This window comes from Meriones unguiculatus, chromosome 8 (assembly GCF_030254825.1).
Source record: "Meriones unguiculatus strain TT.TT164.6M chromosome 8, Bangor_MerUng_6.1, whole genome shotgun sequence".
Lineage (NCBI taxonomy): Eukaryota > Metazoa > Chordata > Mammalia > Rodentia > Muridae > Meriones > Meriones unguiculatus.
The window spans coordinates 81,743,263-81,763,703 of record NC_083356.1 but is presented as its reverse complement, the minus strand read 5'-3'; the positions used below and the strand labels follow the sequence as shown (position 1 = coordinate 81,763,703).

Sequence of the window (20,441 nt, the reverse complement as noted above, 5' to 3'; positions counted from 1 at the left end):
ATTCCCACCAGCAGTGGAGAAGGGTTCCCCTTTCTCCACAACCTCTCCAGCATGTGTTCTCTCTTGAGTTTTTGATCTTAGCCATTCTGATGGGTGTAAGGTGAAATCTAAGGGTCATTTTGATTTGCATTTCCCTGATGGCTAATGAGGTTGAGCATTTCTTTAAGTGTTTCTCTGCCATTCTATATTCCTCTGCAGAGAATTCTCTGTTTAACTCTGTACCCCATTTTTTAATTCGATTACTTAATTTTTTGCTGCTTAACTTCTTTAGTTCTTTATATATACTGGATATTAGCCCTCTGTCAGATATAGGGTTGGTGAAGATCCTTTCCCAATCTGTAGGCTGTCATTTTGTTCTGAGGACAGTGTCCTTTGCTTTACAAAAACTTTTCAGTTTCATGAGGTTCCATTTATTGATTGTTGCTCTTAGAGCCTGTGCTGTTGGTGTTCTGTTCAGGAAGTTGTCTCCTGTGCCAATGAGTTCAAGGCTCTTCTCCACTTTTTCTTCTAAGCGGTTTAGTGTCTGGTTTTATGTTGAGGTCTTTGATCCACTTGGAACTTTAGTTTTGTGCAGGGTAACAAGTATGGATCTATTTGCAATTTTCTACTTGTGGACTTCCAGTTAGACCAGCACCATTTGTTGAAGATGCTCTTTTTTCCACTGAATGGATTTGGCATCTTTGTCAAAAATCAGGTGTCCATAAGTGTGTGGATTTATGTCAGGGTCTTCTATTCGATTCCATAGATTCACCAGTCTGTTTCTATGCCAGTACCATGCAGTTTTTAGTATTGTTGCTCTATAGTACAGCTTGAGATCAGGGATGGAGATACCTCCTGAAGATCTTTTACTGTAGAGAACTGTTTTAGCAATTCTGGGTTTCTTGTTGTTCCATATGAAGGTGAGAATTTTTCTTTCAAGTTCTGTAAAGAATTGTGTTGGTAATTTGATGGGAATTGCCCAGATGCCCCTCAGAATGGATGCACAAATTGTGGTATATCTACACAATGGAATATTACTCAGCAACAAAAAACAAGGAAATCATGAAATTTGCAGGTAAATGGTGGGATCTGGAAAAGATCATCCTGAGTGAGCTATCCCAGAAGCAGAAAGACACACATGGTATATACTCACTCATATAGACATATAATATAGGATAAACCTACTAAAACCTGTACACCTAAAGAAACTAATCAAGAGGGAGGACTCTTGCTAAAATGCTCAATTCCTATCCAGAAAGGCAAAGAGGCTGGACATCAGAAGAAGGAGAAAAGAGGGAACAAGTCAGGAGCCTGACACAGAGGACCTCTGAAAAGCTCTGCCCTGCAGACTATCAATGCAGACGCTGAGACTTATGGGCAACCTTTGGGCAGAGTGCAGGGAATCTTATGAAAGAAGTGGGAAATAGTAAGATCTGGAGAGGACAGGAACTCTGCAAGGAGAGCAACAGAACCAAAATATCTGAGCACAGGGGTCTTTCTGAGACTGATACTCTGATCAAGGACTATGCACGGAGATAACCTAAGACCCCTGCACAGATATAGCCCATGGCAGTTCAGTATCCAAGTAGGTTCCATTGTAATAGGAACAGGGACTATCTCTGACATGAACTAATTGGCCTGCTCTTTAATTACCTCCCCCTGAGGGGGAAGCAGCATTACCAGGCCATAGATGAAGACAATGCAGCCACTCCTGATGAGACCTAATTGACTAGGATCAGAAGGAAGGAAAAGAAGACCTCCCCTATCAGTGGACTTGGGGAGAGGCATGCGTGCAGATGGTGGAGGAAGGGAAGGATTGGGACAGGAGGAAGGAGGGAACCACAGGGGGGATACAAAGTGAATAAAGTGTAATTAATAAAGAAAAAAAAAAGAAAAAAATGGTTTTATGTTCTGACTTACTAGTTCAATTCTGAGGCTCAGAACTCTTTCCTCACGCAAAAAGTATGCTATAATTTCCTAAAGCTCTTCTTTACTAAATGACCCATTGTTGCGACCCGTGTAATTGTCTCGCCAGCAAGAACGCATGCGGACAACAGGATCCTTCTGCAACAAGCTTTATTACAGTCAAGCGATGAAAGGAGGAAGACCCTGAGCCCCGAAGTGGCGCTGTTTATATAAGCCCTGCTCGCACCAGAGTGGTGTGAGATGACATATCATTCCCTGATTGGCTGCTCACCCATGGTGTGAGATGACGTATCATCCCCTGATTGGCTGCTCACCCATCACCCCATATGACGCCCCAGGCTGGGCTCGTGACTTGGCGTGCTATTGCCTTAGCGCATGCGCAACTCCATGTGTTTACCAGGATGAGAGCCGGATGCCAGCGCCATCTTGTAATGGCGACTTTACTCTGGGCTCTCTACAACCCATGTGCCAAATTGTTTGTAAGTCAATATTGCCATGAAAGAATGCCAATAGACTATTTTGCTTAATCACTCTTCTATTTTATAATTAAGACAAAAAAGTCAAGGTAAAACTAATTCTGCCCTAATCTACCTTTCTCATGGTTATTTTTGGCATTTTAAATGGAAATTTCATAATTTTTTTGTTTTTTTAATTAATTAATTAATTGCAGTTTATTAACTTTGTATCCCAGCTCTTGCTCCCTCCCTCATCCCCTCCGATACTTCCCTCCCTTTGTATTCTCCTCCCATGTCCCTCCCCCAGTCCAGTGATAGGAGAGGTCTTCCTCCCCTTCCATCTGACCCTAGCCTATCAAGTCTCATCATGACTGGCTGCATTATCTTCCTCTGTGGCCCGGTAAGGCATTTCCTCCCTCAGTGGGAGGCAATCAAAGAGCCAGCCCCTGAGTTCATGTCAGAGACAGTCCCTGTTCCCATTACTAGGGAACTCACTTGGACACTGAGCTCTCCAGCGGGGTAAAAGTATTTGCTGAGACTCAGAGATTTCCTTGTTTTTAATAGCTGAGTGATATTCCATTGTGTAAATGTACCACAATTTTTGTATCCATTCTTCCTGTTGAAGGACATCTACATTGTTTCCAGATTCTGGCTATTAGGAATAAAGCTGCTACAAACATGGTTGAGCAAATGTCCTTGTTGTGTACTTGAGCCTCTTTTGGATATATGCCTAGGAGTGGTATAGCTGGATCTTGAGGTAGCGCTATTCCTAGTTGTCTGAGAAAGCGCCAGATTGATTTCCAGAGTGGTTGTACAAGTTTACATTCCCACCAGCAGTGGAGAAGGGTTCCCCTTTCTCCACAACCTCTCCAGCATGTGTTGTCACTTGAGTTTTTGATCTTAGTCATTCTGATGGGTGTAAGGCAAAATCTCAGGGTCATTTGATTTCCCTGATAACTAAGGGACAGTGAACATTTCTTTAAGTGTTTCTCTGCCATTTGATATTCCTCTACAGAGAATTCTGTTTAGCTCTGTACCTCAGTTTTTAATCAGAATGATTTGAAAACAAATAACATCTGTAATTGAAATTTTCAGTGACTAGAATTTCCAATTATCATATTAAATTTTGTTACAAAAGAGACTATTGCAGCTTTATTTTTCCACCTTTCAAAGTATTATTGTGAATTCCCTTCTCTTACCTTTCTAATCGTGTATATTTAAAACATTTAACATGTATTATTATTTGCTCAAATAATAGGTTCTATAAAGAAATTTTTATATAAGCATAATTGTACTCTGGGCACATTCAAGCATGCTACCTTCTAATGTATGTTCTTAAATAATACTAATAACTGAAAATAACTGTATTGATCACTGTCTTTGAGAAATAACAATATTTATTTGGGCGGCTACAAATTCTGATCTTAGGTAGGTTTTTGTTTGTTTGTTTGAGAACAATCCTGAAATTGCAGTATTGTGATTGTACAGCAAGAATCTTTCAGGTTTACCTACAGCCTATAAAGAAATAATTGCTGGCCTGATTTTTACTGAAGTCCCCAAGATTCTTAATGAAGTGTAATTCTCTTCAATTAGGTCAAATACATTAAGTTATTTCACATTGATATCTCTTCCCAATAGCCCCGGTCCATTTTTACCTTTCTTAGTGTTTGACAGCCATTTTCTATATGGGACCAGATAAATGTTTGAGTCTTTTATGGCCATTCATTCTAACTAGCGGCTACTTAGCTGCTCTGTTGTGAGTAAAAGCAGTCATTGAGACATTTTGGGAATAGGTGAGCTGGGTTGTGGGCACTTTAAATCACAGTGGGTATTTATTAATCACCCAGGATTTAATCACCAGAGTGTTCTGAGAAGTGAAATTTTCTGGCAGATTTCGTTGAGGTTTGTGCGTTCACTCCTCATTGTGGAAGCTCTAAGACCATGCAAGCTCATAGTCACAGTGAGAGAGCAGGAGAGGCTGCATGAGGCTGTCCGTGAGTGCACATTGTACTCATGTGCATGCGTTATGGTTATCAACAATCTTCTCCCACCTCCACCCCCTTTTTTTTCTTTAAAGTTTCGATGCAAAACTGATAAATGCATCCCTTTCTGGTGGAAATGTGACACTGTGGATGACTGTGGTGATGGATCCGATGAGCCCGAAGACTGTCGTGAGTATTCTGAACAATGGGTTTAGATTTTCAATTTCCTAATATTCTAGGCTTAGACTAAAACATTTTTTTTTCATAAATTCCCATCTTTGAAATACACAGATTTTATCTTGAAATTTTTATTTAAAATATAAAGAGAAATGGTTGAATATCTTGGTTTCGTTTTTAATTTTTTTTTTTTCCTGAAACAAACCTTTGCTCCACAGTGGTCAGTAGTATAGTAATTGATGAATTTTTTGACTTAATGTATTCACAAATTTTTTGATACAAATGGGAAAGATATAACCACTACTGCATATATAATGAACAGAAAGTTGTATCTTCTCTGTCAGCATTAAAATCTTGAAAATGCTTGAAGAGTCAGCCTTTTCAATCCTAACTTTTATTTACTGTAAATTGATTTAATCTGCCCTTAGTAGCTACTGTAATATGTATCTTAAGTGTGACGGCTGTGGTTAGAGCAGCCAGGTTGGCAATCATTGCTGACTTAGGTGGTGATGTGCAATCAGAAGTCTTCCTGGAAACCCTGCTATAGTTCACGAGATAGGTCACTCTAATTCTTCACTGTCAAGCTGAAGATGCTTGCAGTCAATCCTGATAATTCCTCCAGTGTCTCAGCGCATGGTTGCCCTGACTTCCCTTTGACAACTGAGCCATGAGTTGGCCTTGATTGGCCTTGACAATAGAGTTCAAGATAGGCTTGCACTGAAGAGAGAGAGAATACTGTCTAATGAAAGGCAGTTTCTGTAGAACTTTCTAGAACCAGTTATAAAACTGTCTTACGTCTTCGGATTACTTGGATGAACTGTTTCCTCTTCTTTGCCATTACCAATTGAATACTCTGGAAGTTGTATCACATGTAATTTTTACATATGGAAAGCAACAAGCCAGCACTTTGATGAGAAATAAAATGAAAGCCATTGCTTTTCTAATATTTTGTGTGAGTGGTTTGAAAAAAATTCCTCTTTGATTTTTTTGAAAATTGCTTTATTTCAATGTGTTAGACAATGCATGATTAAAGGGACTTGTGGACAATAGGTATAAAATTATGATCAAATTATTATTTTAAAATGTTTGAATTAGAAAAATATGTCAAACGAAGGAATCCTATGCATGATGAACACTTAGTGTTTGAACATTTGAATTCTCTTTATAACTTGGAAATATCGTGCCATCCACTTTTGTGAAAAGTTGACTACAGAGTTAATAAGAGTTTCTCACAGTTGCATGCTTTCAGAATATGTGTAGTCAAATGTTTATGTTTGTTTGAAAAATTCAGAGAAGATGCACTGTTGTCGAAAAGCTGGTGTATGCTTCTTAGCCTAGTTAAATCTAAGTATTTTCATGTTGTATTTTAATTAAAAAGTAAAATGTGGCTACAAATTTCCAATACACTGATTACATTTTTCTTGTACATGTACATATATCAGAATCACCAAATAACATGCCAGTCCTATTTCACGTTTGAGGAAGCTTCACATAAAATCCTGTGCTATGTACTAATTTCTATTGTTATCAACAGTGTAAAAATAGTCAACATTTGAGCAGTATTTAGCATACTTTGTCTTTTAAAAATAATATACATTGATAGATTTGATCTAATATCTTATTATGGTTTTAACATTTAGTCCCTTTGTAACTAGTAATATCTTTAGCCCGTTTTATATTTAAGTACTTAGCCCATTCTTTAAATTTTCTAGATTGTTGGTTATTTTTTAGTTGATTTTGTCATGCATTTAGAATATAAGTCCATAATTAAGATATATATATATATATGTTTGTGTGTGTGTGTGTGTTTTCTAAACATTTCTCCTTTTTCATGGGTGCCTTCCCCTCTATGATTGCTTTATATTATTTTTTGAAAAAATATTTTCGTTTGCTATAAAAACCTTTATCTAATTTTGCTGTTGTTACCCAGATATTGGAGGTCAGTTTCTCATCCATCCTCATGGAGACATTTCATTACATGATTTAAAAGCAGTTTTTCATGATTTTCCAATTACATTTTTTTTTGTGATCATTAACACATATGTATTTACTTGTAGTGGTTTTGTTAGCTCCTTAAATATCTATTGACATAGCACTTTTAGAGACATCATAGCGTAAATGTGGTGTATATAAATCTGTGAAGGGTTTGGATTGTTTTTTTGTCTTTTGAGTTTTATATGTCTGCGTGTTTTACCTCATTCATGTGTACAGTCCCTATGAGGCCAGAAGAGGGCATCCAATCCATTCCAACTGGTGTTACCAAGAGTTCTTAGCCACCATGGCTAATTCATGAGGATGCTGGGAACTGAACTACTGAGCCATCCCTCCAGCCCTTGTTTGTGTTCAAGTAGCTCCATCATCACAATTTGTTTATATTCATAACGACTACCTGTAACCTCATCTAAGAAAGCAGGGGGGCATGATGCAAGTCTCACACACTTGAAAACTCACACAGTGCAATTTGTATAAACACAGTGATCAGAAATTCTCTGTCACTGCTAGTTCAAATTACGTATTGTATGATGTTCTAATGCATCCAAATCATTCCAAAGGCACATATGAACATCACACTAGCTTCCGATTTTTCTTTCAGTTTTTCTACTTTTTTAAAAGATTTATTCATGGTTATTATACGGATAACATAATATTCATATAATGTCATATAGGCATTTTGTATAGGTGTTTTGCCTACATGTGTGTCTATATGCCACATGCATGCAGTGCCTGGGGTTGCCAAAAAGGGGCACTGCTGTCCTGCAGTCACAGAGCTTGTGAGCTGCCGTGTGACTGCTGATGACTGAATACAGATACATCATGCAGTTCTACACTGAAAGAAGTTAACACAATTGATCAGTATTTTTTAATTAATTTTATACTAAGGAAGTAAAATATATATTAAGATTTGCTTTTTAGAATATTTAAAATTTTCTGCAATACTGTACTGAAGAGCTAAATATGTTTCCCGAATCAAATTTAAATTTCAATTATGAGGCTGGAGAGATGGCTCAGAGGTTAAGAGCATTGGCCATTTTTCCAAAGGTCCTGAGTTCAATTCCCAGCAACCACATGATGGCTCAAACTATCTATAATGAGGTCCCATGTGCTCTTCTGGTTTGCACGCCTACATACTAGCATAATACTGTAGACTTAATAAATAAATAAATCCTTTCAAAAAATTCAATTATATTTTATTCCCTAATTTGAGTTAATAAAGAGCCTAGTATTAAACTAGCAGTCAGTAATTAATAATCCATGGCAATCGTGTGTTCAAAAATAGTGCTTTGTTGTGAGTAATATATGACAGTTTTAGGGTCAGATCTGGGTCTGAACCTAGTATCTGTCTCTGGAAAATTGTACCTCTTGGGCTGAATTAGTAATATCAACAACCCTGAGCTTTTCCACGTTTAAATGATCATAGTGATGGTCATGTGAGAGGCTATAATTTTTATTTATAAAAATCTACATTGATAGGTCTAGCCTAGCTCCTAACACAATAGATCTCAGTAGATCTTCTGTATTTGTTACTATTTCTTCTATATAACCAAAGCGTATTTCAAAACACTGCTACCATTTATTAATTGTTTCTTATAATAAGTATGGTATGTAAAATATGTACTATATCAAAACACTGTATTGGTGAATATTAAATCAAAGCATGCTATAAATATGATGAGCACAGGAGGTATTCAGTTAGCACTGAGGAATGTGTGCTGAGGCCACAAGTACATTATAGGCAGCAAAGCAGAAAGGAGAAATAATTATTTATATAAAGAATTGGAACTAGAGTAAACACTCTTTACTCCTGTAAGTGTAGCAGCTGACATGCACTGAGGTGAAGTCATCATAATCCCCTGGTGTATGTGAGTGCATTTGTGTATGTGTTTGCCTGTCTGTGTCTGTGTGTTCCTGTGTGTGTTTGTACATGTGTGTATGCATGTATGTGTATGCTTGAATGCTGTGTAAAGATATGTGCATGTGTAGGTCAGAGGCCAAGATTCACTTTCCTCCTAGATGAGACAGGGACTCTTAAGCTGGAACTCTGTGAATAGGTGAGGCTGACAGGGTAGCATTTGTCAGGAACAACCTACCCAGAACTGGGTTTGTAAATGTAGGTCCCATGCGCTCCTGTTAACATGGGCTCTGGGATTTGAACTCAGTCCTCAAGCTTGGTCAGCATTTTTGTGATACTACTTCCAAGCCCAAAGGTTATTTATTTATTTATTTTTTTAATTCTAGTTTTCATGTTGACATTTTGTTAGTTCCTTCTCTGTTACGGGAGTTTATGAAGGGCAAGCCAAGCTGGGAGGCCATCTAGCTTGTACATTACTTCAATGTTCACCAGGCTCTAAGAGGTCCCTAGATTAGGTGCTTTCCCTTTATGCTTAAGACATAGTCAATGTAAAATACCATAACTAAGTCAGAAAGTCTGTTTAACAATCAGGAACTTAGGTTGTCATCAACAATGCCTGTATGCTTTCTCTCCCAGCTGAATTTAAGTGTCAGCCAGGCCGATTTCAGTGTGGGACAGGACTCTGTGCTCTCCCTGCTTTCATCTGTGATGGAGAGAATGACTGTGGAGACAACTCAGATGAACTGAACTGTGGTAGGTGACTGAAGTCCTGACGTGGACACATATGTCTAAGTCTTGATTGCTTACTACTGCACTGATTTAAATACAGACTTTGGTCTCAGGTCAGATACTTTTGTTCTCTTTGTTTCAGACACACACATCTGCTTGCCAGGTCAGTTCAAGTGTACCATGAACAGGAAATGTATCCCAATAAACCTCAGATGTAATGGACAAGATGATTGTGGCGACGAGGAAGATGAAAGGGACTGTCGTAAGTCATTCAGAATGTCCTGTCTGATTGGACTTCTAACTCCTAACTGAAACAAGAACAAAAATTAATCTTCATAAAGCCGTGCAGTATAGAGAAACGAGAAAAACTGTGGGCAAGAATGATGTCATTCGTTGTGCATTATTTAAGAACTTCCAACCAAAACAGGGAGAAAAATAAAAATACGGCTAAATCATTATTTTAAGAGCTACCTGGAGAGTATGGTGGATGTGAGCAGAACCTGCTCACCCATGCCACGATAAAACAAAGCAGCAAACCGACATAGCAGTTGATAACAGGGTACTTTTCTATAAATCGACTTTCCCCACATATTAAGTGTAGGTACTTTATGTCTATGGATTAATGAGTCATGGTAAATCAGCTCCGTTTTAATTAGCAAAATTTCTTCCATAACACACCTGTTGAAATTATGCAATGTAAAGACAAAATTAGTTATGTGATACTTCACACAGTAATCCTTAAAGTCTATTTAAAACAGTTTAATGGTAAATTACTTTTGTTCTTGTCACATCATACGCCCATCTCAATCCAAAACTCAACTATATATAAAAGAAGGCAAATATCACTCTATTATACATGCTGGAATAGATAGTCATGTGTTCATGCGCACACACACACACACACACACACACACACCGCACGCACACTGGACCTGGAGAATAGAGTACCTGTCAGATTTCAGTGAAATATTTCAACAAAGCTGCAGTGAACATTTCTGTCCTGCTGAAGTTTTATTTTGTCCTCTAAAAGTTTTATCAGTAAATATTGTCCAGTCACCCAGCAGTTTGATTAAGATTCCGTGTTCTGAATAGAGTTAGGACAGCTGCCCAGCCTCACAACGGGTCCAGAGAAGCTGCCAGGATAGTAATGCAGTTTGTAGTCTGAGTGAAGCTTTTACTACTACCTTTAAAGCTCCATACAAACCCTGAAGAATTTCATTAAATTCTATGCTTTTTTAATTTCCTCATTCATTTGATGTCTTCTGAGTTAACTCATTTTGGGCTAATAAACTAAATAAGAATGAACTCTAAAATATATTTGAAAAGTGAATTAAGGGAGACTGAATTCTCCATCTTTAAAAGCAGTTATCAAATATATAACCTGTAGGTCTTTTGAAAACTCTGATTTTATTCATATATCATCACAAAAGCATGCTTCCTTTCTATTTCCAGTAGGGGAGGGGATTAGGTTCACATTAAAGGAAATCATAAGTTAAGTTTCCTCTGCTTAGGACCTGATTAATAAGAAGAAGTGTCTTCATTGAACTGGTTCAAGCACTTGTCTAACCGCTTTTTATAAATAAAATATCCATTCATGCTGAATATTATACATTAATAGGTATTTTCTTCTTAAGCTGAAAACAGCTGCTCTCCTGACTATTTCCAATGTAAGACTACAAAGCACTGCATCTCCAAGCTGTGGGTTTGTGATGAGGACCCAGACTGTGCAGATGCCTCTGATGAGGCCAACTGTGGTGAGTGCGTCATAGCTACAGAGGCCAGCTCTGTGCATTGGTGCCATAGTCTGAACTAAATATGGAGGAAGATACTGAACACAACTCAGAAGCAAGGTTACATGGACAAGTTTTGCTTCTATGTTCTAAGAGTCCTGACAAACTCTGATGATCTGTTTATGGAAAACATAGGCTGAGACTGAAGGAAATGAAGTGATGGGATGTTTCATAAGAGGACAGGGTAAAATAAAAGAAAATGCAGTTGATGCACTGTTTGTAGAAAACATAGAATAAGATGGAAAAGAATGCTAAGGATGAGCTGCTTATACAAACCACGGGCTAAATCAAAACATAATGAAATAATAGGAAAATTAATAAAATACACATTCCACTTAACACAGGACAATGATTATGAAAATTATTTGCTTTGAAATGTTAATACTTACAATTATGTTTTTTAAAAATTCAGAATAGACATAGTCATTGGTTATTGCATGCTATCCTATTTTGAAAGTTTCAAATTCAAGATGGAGTAAAGTGCAGCTACTAAGTCCAACTTCTTATATCAACAGTTATGAAATACCAATTTTATCCATTTTATAGGCAAATACATCAACTAGGCATTCATAAAAGAGAAAGCATTTAAACTAGTAAATGGTGAGAAGAGATGAATTTTGTGCAAACTCAATATGGGCCTTCTATGCTATTCAGAATTTCATTAATGTACTTACAAAAATTCTTTATTGGGAAAATGATTAAAAGAATAAGGTTTTGAAATTCCATTTAAAATAAAGAGCAAAATTAAAGGTCTTAAGTCATTTTGTTAATAAAATTCCATAAAAATGTCTTCAAAGCCCTCAACTATTATAGCCAATCACAGTGTCATGTACTTGTCGGTTACCACTTGGTACCCCCAGTTAATCATAAAGGCGCCCCCTGTTACTCCTCATAAATACCCCCATTATTACGGGCTTTGGTAAGCAAGTTAATTTCACTGGCTGGCTAGCTATGTTGTCTACTGCAAGGTTTTCAATCAAGGAAAATGTGATATGGTATTAAATTTAAATAAGTTACTGGCTAGAGAGTTATTTTTATAGCATAAACATAACACTTTAACAGGATATTATTTAGATAATATAATTCAACAATACATACTTTTTTTTGCTTCAATAATTATCAAAAATAAATGTACCGGCTCTAAACACCAACAAGGCTTAGATTTTTATTCTCTTTAGTGTGTTTATTTCATCAAGAAATTGAGCCTAGTCAACCCCAAATATAGAATGGATTGGTATGTGCTTTGATTTTTTTTTTCCTTTAATCCGTGATCAGGAAATGTGGGTGAAGTTGTCTGTGCTTTAGGAAGGTAGGAAATCAGCAGGTCTCAAGTTAGAGCAGATACGCAGGGAACAAAGAACTATTTCCAATGTGTATATTCAGACTTGCTGTATGTGGATGGCAGGCTGTGAACTAGGGACTAGTGAGATAACACAGGGGGCAGAGGGGCTTCCATACAGGCCTGATGACCACAGTGCAATACCACTGTCTCACGGTGGAGCAGAGGTCGATGACTTCCCTGAGAGAGTAGTCCTCTGGCCTCCACATGAGCTGTGGCTCATGAAATAAATACATAGATAGAAACATAGCAAAATAAACGAAAATTCCTAAACCACATCATATCTCATGTTATTTTGAGACTTACTATTACCTACTATTTCAGTATATAAATATGTCTTAGCAAGTCATTAATTCATTTTCATACTGAAGGTTACTTCTATATGTTATAATTATTAAAAGCTTGTTAGCAAATTAAGCACAAAACATTTCAGAACCCTGTGCTGTAATGACTTTGCGTAGGTGTTCATTTTAATTAGGTTTGACAACACCCACGAGGAGGACCGTGTTTGCTCTGAGTGAGATACAGGTTGAACTGTGCTTCTGCTTTAGAGCCTGGAATGCAGCTAGGGAGATGGACACTCAGCTCCAGCACAGATGGACTGGAGAGTAAATTATTAATTATTCTTACTGTCATTTAAAAGATGAGCCTTCAGAATGATATTTGCATTTTCTAAACATCTTCTTGTTGTGAAAGACTGTGCCTCGACATTACTTATGGGGTTAGCCAAATAAAAGTAAAGAGCAGATCTCACCTGTGGCCTGTACTGTCTTCCCCTGAGAATCCTTTGTTCACATACTTTCTTGTCTAAATGTTAAGGCAGGCACATCCCAGCATTCACTTGTCTTCCTTTGATAGAAGTATGGGTTTTTGCTGTATGTTAAAAAGCAGGAGAAATATAAAGGGAAACTGTTCACTGAAGTTTGTGTAATTTTACTGTGCTTCAAAACTATATTTTTGACTAACAACATTTTGATTATGTGAACCATATATCTTATATGATCCTGGGTTTCCTCAATCAGAATGATTTATTTCCAGTTCCATCCATATACCTGTAAATATCATTTTTATAAACAGCTCAAAATATACCATTATGTAAAGAAACCAGAGTTTCATTATTCTTCATTCTTCAGTAGAAGAGTATTTAAGTTGTTTTTATCTCTATTTCCTGACTATTGTTAATAGAATATCAGTGAGCATGGATGAGCAGGTATCTCTATAAAAGTATATAGGTTCCTTTCGGAATATACCCTTAAATTATGTAATAGTTACTATTTTGTTGCTATCATAAGACACCAAGATCAAATGCAACTTTTGAAATTTTATGTTGTCTTACCTCTTCTAGAGGGATAAGAGTCCACCAGTCCACCATGAGGGTAGGCATGACAGAAAAGGTAGACATGACAACAGAGTAAGGTATCTGACAGTTCACAAGCAGGTAAAAGAGAGATAAAACTGGAAGTGGGAGAAGGCTAAGAAATGTCAAGACCCATTCATGATGTAATTCATTCTGCATAGCCACACATCCTAAAATTATACGGATAACATAACCAAATGGGAACCAAGTACTCAAATACATGAGCCCATAGGAGATGTCTTATTCAAACAACTTCATTGTACCTGTATTCCCCAAAGACCATAATACAAAATTAATTTAACCTAACATTAAAATGCCTAACAACCTTTCTCATTTTCAGCACTTTTTAAGCACCCATGTTTCTTTAGAGACTCAAGTCAGCTTCCTAATGTGATCCTCTGTAAGTTCAAAAGCAAATTGCATACTTCTAACATACAGTGCCACAAACTTCGTATTTATTTCCAAAAGGAAATAATGAGGTAAAAGTTAGGAAATTCTGGACCAGAGCAAGACTGAAAACCGTTAGGGTAAGTGCCAAATCCTATAGCTCCATTTCTAGTATCAAAGGGATAGAGGGCCCAGTCTCGTAAGCTTTGCTGACTACATCATGTCTCTTTTGGGTTGTTTATACTTCCTGTATGGAGCTCTCCTTGGCAAATGTCTAATGGCTTCAGCACTTCCAGCATCTTGGGGTCTTTTATGTCACCAGGCTTCACTGCTTCAACAATTCTGGCCTCAACAGCTCTCTGAAACTATGGATGAAGAACCCTAGACTTACTCTTTCAGTTGTAATGCCACTAAATTTAATATTGTGAGGATGATGTTGTCAGTTCTGGTTATCGGTTGTGATGAATACTCAGAACCTTGAATCATATTTGCAGAAGGTGTAGTATTTAGTTGCTTTTCCAGACCTGACAACTCCACAAGCTGTTGTTCAAAAATTAGAAGCTTAGCTCTATAGGATTGTTCTTTGAAGGTACCATTCGCTTAATTTCAGTGCAGAGTGGGTAGCCCCTCCTTAATGGCAATAACCGGTTTAACAACTACAACTGCTCTGTTGCCACAAGCCTTGGCTGAAACATTAACTTTCTTGGTGTTATTTTCCTCTTCAAACTGAGATATTTTCTGGATTTCCTTCTGCCCCGCCTGTTATTTTTGTATTGTAGACTTGTCTAAAAGAAATTATTTGAAACTGTGGCACAGACTCAATATTATACTGCTTTGATACTTCCTCTTCCAAAGAAATTAGTCTATTTGTTTCAAATTACCCACAGGTAAGTTCTCAGGAAATAGTAAAAAAGCAGATTCTACGCCAAAATACCACAGGAATGGCTTCTACTAGAATGCTTCATTTAGCTTTGCTTCCAGAAGTCAACAACTTTTTTAGTCTTTCAAACCCCTCCAAAATCCAAGGTGTTCAGGTTTATCACAAAACAACCTACTTCTCATTCCAACTTCTGTACTTGTTACTTTTCTGTTGGTGTGATAAAACACAATACACAAAAGCAATTTATGAGAGGTTTTATTTGGACATAACTCTTCCAGGAAGGTAAGGCACCCTCCAAGAAGAAACGTATGAAAACAAGCTGTAGTTATGAGAGTGGGATCAGGAAGCTCAAGGATTGATCAGATATCAACCACAAGCAAGGAACAGAGATATCAATCTGGGCATGGGAAAAAGATCAACTCTTTCCCCTAACAAAATAATTTTCTAGCAAGGCTATGCCACTTTCATCTCCCTAAGCAGAACCACAAAACAGGACTGAGTTCTTGAATACATGAGCCTTTGAAGGGCATTTCTCAGTCAAACCAGCACTGGTGTATAACTGGATCATATGATATATCTACTTTTAGCATTTTGAAGAAGCGCCACACTGATTTTCAAAGTGTCACACCAGTTTTTTCCCTATAACCATGCTAACATTGTTCATAATTTTTTCATATTTATTTATTTTATTTACTTTACATCCCTGTAGGTCGTTCCTTCCTCCCCTCTCAGTCCCACCTTCTCTCCCTCTCCTCTTCCCCTCCCCCTTTTCTCAGAAAAGGGAGCCCCCTTTCATCCACCCCAGCTCATCAAGTTGCATCAGGACTGAGCATGTTCTCTTCCCCTATGGCCTGTCAAGGCAGTCCCAACAGGGGAAAGTCATTTAAAAGCTAGCAACTGTCCCATGCGGTCACCATTTTTCTTACTAGAGGACCCAGCTGAAGCCTCAGCTGCCCATCTGCTATATCTTGGTAAGGGCCCTAGGTCCAGTTCATTCATAGTCCTTGGTTGATGCTTCAGTCTCAGCAAACTACTCTGGGCCCTGGTTAATTGGCTCTGTTGTTTTTCTTAAGGAGCTACTGTCACTTCAGGGTCCTTTCTTTTTCCTCCCACTATTTCCCAAGACCAATGTTTGGCTGTGAGTCTCAGCATCTGTCTGGAGCACTGCCGGGTAGAGCCCCTCAGAGGACAACTCTGACAGGCTCTTTTTTTAAATTAAAATTTTATTTTTTAACATTAATTACATTTTATTAGCTTTTTATCCCAGCTTCAGTCCCCTCTTCATCCCCTCCCAATCCCATCCTCCCTCCCTTATCTCCTCCTATATCCTTCTCCAAGTCCACTGATAGAGGAGGTCCTCCTCCCCTTCTATCTGATCCTAGCTTATCACATCTCATCAGGGCTGGCTGCAATGTCCTCCTCTGTGGCCAGGCAAGGGTGCTCCTCCCTCCGTGGGGGGAGGGGTGGTGGTCTGACATGCTGCTGTGTGCAAGCTTAGCAGAGTAACATTCATAGTGTCAGAGGTTGGCACTCTACAATAGGGTTTTTGTTGGGCCAGGAATTGGGTGGGCATTCCCACAATCTCTGCTCTATCTTTATTTTTATTTTTTTTAATCAGAAAATTTTCACTTCCATGAACTCTGATTTACTAATTGTTGGTCTCAATGTATTATTGGTCTGTTTCAGAAAGACCTTTTCTATGGCAGTAATTTCAAGTTTGCTTCCTACTTCCTCTATATTAGACCCAGTATATATCAAATCTTATGTTAAGACTCTTGAGAAATTTGGTTTTGAGTTTTGTGCATGGTAAGAGATAATTGTTTAGTTCCATTCTTCTACATGTAGCTGTCTGGTTTGACCAGACCAGTTTGGTGATGATGTTCTTTTTTTTTTTTTTTTTCTTTATCGTCATAAATTGAGTGGATATAAAAATGTTGGCAATATGGGCATCTTCAGTTCCATTGCACTGAACAATGAGTCTATTTTCAAGTTATTACCATGCTGATTTGTTAATATAACTTGATAGTGTAACTTGAAATCTGGGTGGTAATAGATATGTTATTTTTTTCCTATTGTTCAAAGTGATTTGGGCTAAATTTGGTCATTTGGATTTCCATGTGAAATAAGACTATTTTGTCAATTTCTGCAAATAATAGTTTTGAAATTTTGATGAGGATTGCAATCAATTAACAGATGATTTTGATAGGAGTGCTATTTTTACTATATTAAGCCAGCCAATAAATGAGTGTGGGATGTTTCTTTTTTCATATCTTGGCATTTGTTTCTTCAAATTATTTATTTACTTATTCATTTTTTCCTTTTTTTTAAAATTTTTACTCAATTACACTTTATTCATTCTGCATCCCCCTATAAGCCCCTCCCTCCTCCCCTCCCAATCCCACCCTCCCTCCTCCCCCTGCATGCATGACATTCCCCAAGTCCACTGATAGGGGAGGTTCTCCTCTCCTTTCTGATCTTAGTCCATCAGTTCACATCAAAAGTGGCTGCATTGTCCTCTACTATGGCCTGGAAGGCTGCTCCCCCCCAGGGGGAGGTGATCAAAGAGCAGGCCAATCAGATTATGTCAGAGGCAGTCCCTCTTCCCATTACTATGTAACCCAATTGGACTCTGAACTGCCCTGGGCTACATCTGTGCAGGGGTTCTGGGTTATCTCTATGAATAGTCCTTGGTTGGAGTATGAGTCTCTGGGAAGTTCCCTGTGTTCAAATTTTCTTGTTCTGTTGCTCTCCTTGTGGAGAACCTGTCCTCTCCAGCTCTTACTATTTCCCAGTTCTTACCTAAAATTCCATTCACTCTGCCCAACAGTTGCCCATCAGGCTCAGCATCTGCATTCATAGTCTGAAGGGCAGAGGCTTTCAGAGGCCCTCTGTGGTAGGTTCCTAGTTTGTTTCCTGTTTTCTTCTTCTTCTGATGTCCATCCTCTTTGCCTTTCCGGATGGGGATTGGACATTTTAGTTAGGGTCCTCTCTCCTGCTTAGTTTCTTTAGATGCACAGGTTTTAGTGGGTTTGTCCTATGTTGTATGTCTATACGAGTGAGTATATACCATGTGTGTCTTTTTGCTTCTGGGACAACTCACTCAGGATGATCCTTTCCAGATCCCACCATTTACCTGCAAATTTCATGATTTCCTTATTTTTCATTGCTGAGTATTATTCCATTGTGTAGATGTACCACAATTTCTGCATCCATTCTTCAGTTGAGGGGCATCTGGGTTGTTTCCAGCTTCTGGCTATTACAAATAAAGCTGCTACAAACATGGTTGAGCAAATGTCCTTTTTGTGTACTTGAGCCTCTTTTGGATATATGCCCAGGGGTGGTATGGCTGGATCTTGAGGAAGCGCTATTCCTAGTTGTCTGAGAAAGCGCCAGATTGATTTCCAGAGTGGTTGTACAAGTTTACATTCCCACCAGCAGTGGAGAAGGGTTCCCCTTTCTCCACAACCTCTCCAGCATGTGTTGTCACTTGAGTTTTTGATCTTGGCCATTCTCATAGGTGTAAGGTGAAATCTCAGGGTTGTTTTGATTTGCATTTCCCTAATGGCTAATGAGGTTGAGCATTTCTTTAAGTGTTTCTCTGCCATTCGGTATTCCTCTACAGAGAATTCTCTGTTTAGCTCTGTTCCCCACTTTTTAAGTGGATTACTTGGTTTGCTGCTTTTCAGCTTCTTTAGTTCTTTATATACACTGGATATGAGTCCTCTATCAGATAAAGGGTTGGTGAAGATTCTTTCCCAATCTGTAGGTGGTCGCTTTGTTTTGATGACGGTGTCCTTTGCTTTGCAGAAGCTCTTCAGTTTCATGAGGCCCCATTTATTGATTGTTGCTCTTAGAGCCTGTGCTGTTGGTGTTCTGTTCAGGAAGTTTTCTCCTGTACCAATGAGTTCTAGGGTATTTCCCACTTTTTTTTCAAGCCGATTTAATGTGTCTGGTTTATGTTGAGGTCTTTGATCCACTTGGACTTCAGTTTTGTGCAGGGTGATAAGTATGGATCTATTTTCCTTTTTCTACATGTAGACATCCAGTTGGACCAGCACCATTTGTTGAAGATGCTATCTTTTTTTCCATTGAATGGTTTTGGCTTCTTTGTCAAAGATCAGGTGTCCGTAAGTGTGGGGGTTTATTTCTGGGTCCTCTGTTCGGTTCCATTGATACACCATTCTGTTTCTATGCCAGTACCATGCAGTTTTTAAAACTGTTGCTCTTTGGTACAGCTTAAGATCAGGGATGGAGATACCTCCAGATCTTTTATTGTAGAGGATTGTTTTAGCAATTCTGGGTTTCTTGTTATTCCATATGAAGTTGAGAATTTTTCTTTCCGGGTCTGTAAAGAATTGTGTTGGTAATTTGATGGGCATTGCATTGAATCTGTAGATTGCTTTTGGTAAGATGGCCATTTTTACTATGTTAATCTTGCCAAGCCATGAGCATGGGAGATCTTTCCATCTTCTCATATCTTCTTCTAATTCTTTCTTCAGAGATTTGAAATTTTTTTCATACAAGTCTTTGACTTCTTTGGTTAGGGTTACTCCGAGGTACCTTATGTCATTTGTGGCTATTGTGAAGGGTGTTGTTTCCCTAATTTCTTTCTCAGCCCTTTTGTCTTTTGTATACAGGAGGGCTACTGATTTTTTTGAGTTAATTTTGTATCCGGCCACTTTGCTGAAGGTGTTTATCAGCTGTAGGAGTTCCCTGGTAGAGTTTTTGGGGTCACTCACGTATACTATCATATCATCTGCAAATAGTGATAATTTGACTTCTTCCTTTCCAATTTGTATCCCCTTGATCTCCTTCAACTGTCTTATTGCTCTAGCAAGGACTTCCAGCACTATGTTGAAGAGATATGGAGAGAGTGGGCAGCCTTGTCTTGTCCCTGATTTTAGTGGGATTGCTTTAAGTTTCTCTCCATTCAGTTTGATGTTGGCTATAGGCTTGCTGTATATCGCCTTTACTATGTTTAGATATGTGCCTTGTATCCCTGATCTCTCCAATACTTTAAACATGAATGAATGTTGGATTTTGTCAAATGCTTTTTCACCATCTAGGGAGATTATCATGTGTTTTTTTTCTTTCAGTTTGTTAATATGGTGGATCACATTGATGGATTTCCATATATTGAACCACCCCTGCATACCTGGGATGAAGCCTACTTGCTCATGGTGGATAATATCTTTGATGTGTTCTTGGATTCGGTTTGCAAGTATTTTATTAAGTATTTTTGCATCAATGTTCATAAGGGAGATTGGCCTGAAATTCTCTTTCTTTGTTGAGTCTTTGTGAGGTTTAGGTACCAAGGTGACTGTGGCTTCATAGAATGAGTTTGGTAATGTTCCTTCTGTTTCTATTTTGTGGAATAATTTGAAGAGAATTGGTGTTAGCTCTTCTTTGAAGGTCTGGTAGAATTCTGCGCTGAAGCCATCTGGTCCTGGGCTTTTTTTTGGATGGGAGACTTTTGATGACTGCTTCTATTTCTTTGGGGGATATAGGTCTATTTAGTTGATTTACCTGGTCCTGATTCATTTTTGGTAAGTCAAATCGATCAAGAAAATTGTCCATTTCATTTAGATTT

At 38.2% G+C, this 20,441-nt stretch overlaps 1 protein-coding gene across 1 annotated transcript in view; it reads left to right on the top strand.

The window, feature by feature from the left end:
• Lrp1b (LDL receptor related protein 1B) overlaps positions 1 to 20,441 on the top strand; it is a 2,037,254-nt gene that overhangs the window by 1,809,921 nt on the left and 206,892 nt on the right. The window contains exons 63-66 of the mRNA XM_060390094.1: positions 4,438 to 4,531; positions 9,006 to 9,122; positions 9,241 to 9,360; positions 10,733 to 10,852. Coding sequence (XP_060246077.1) covers positions 4,438 to 4,531; positions 9,006 to 9,122; positions 9,241 to 9,360; positions 10,733 to 10,852 — 451 coding nt within the window. The remainder of the gene's footprint in view (positions 1 to 4,437; positions 4,532 to 9,005; positions 9,123 to 9,240; positions 9,361 to 10,732; positions 10,853 to 20,441) is intronic.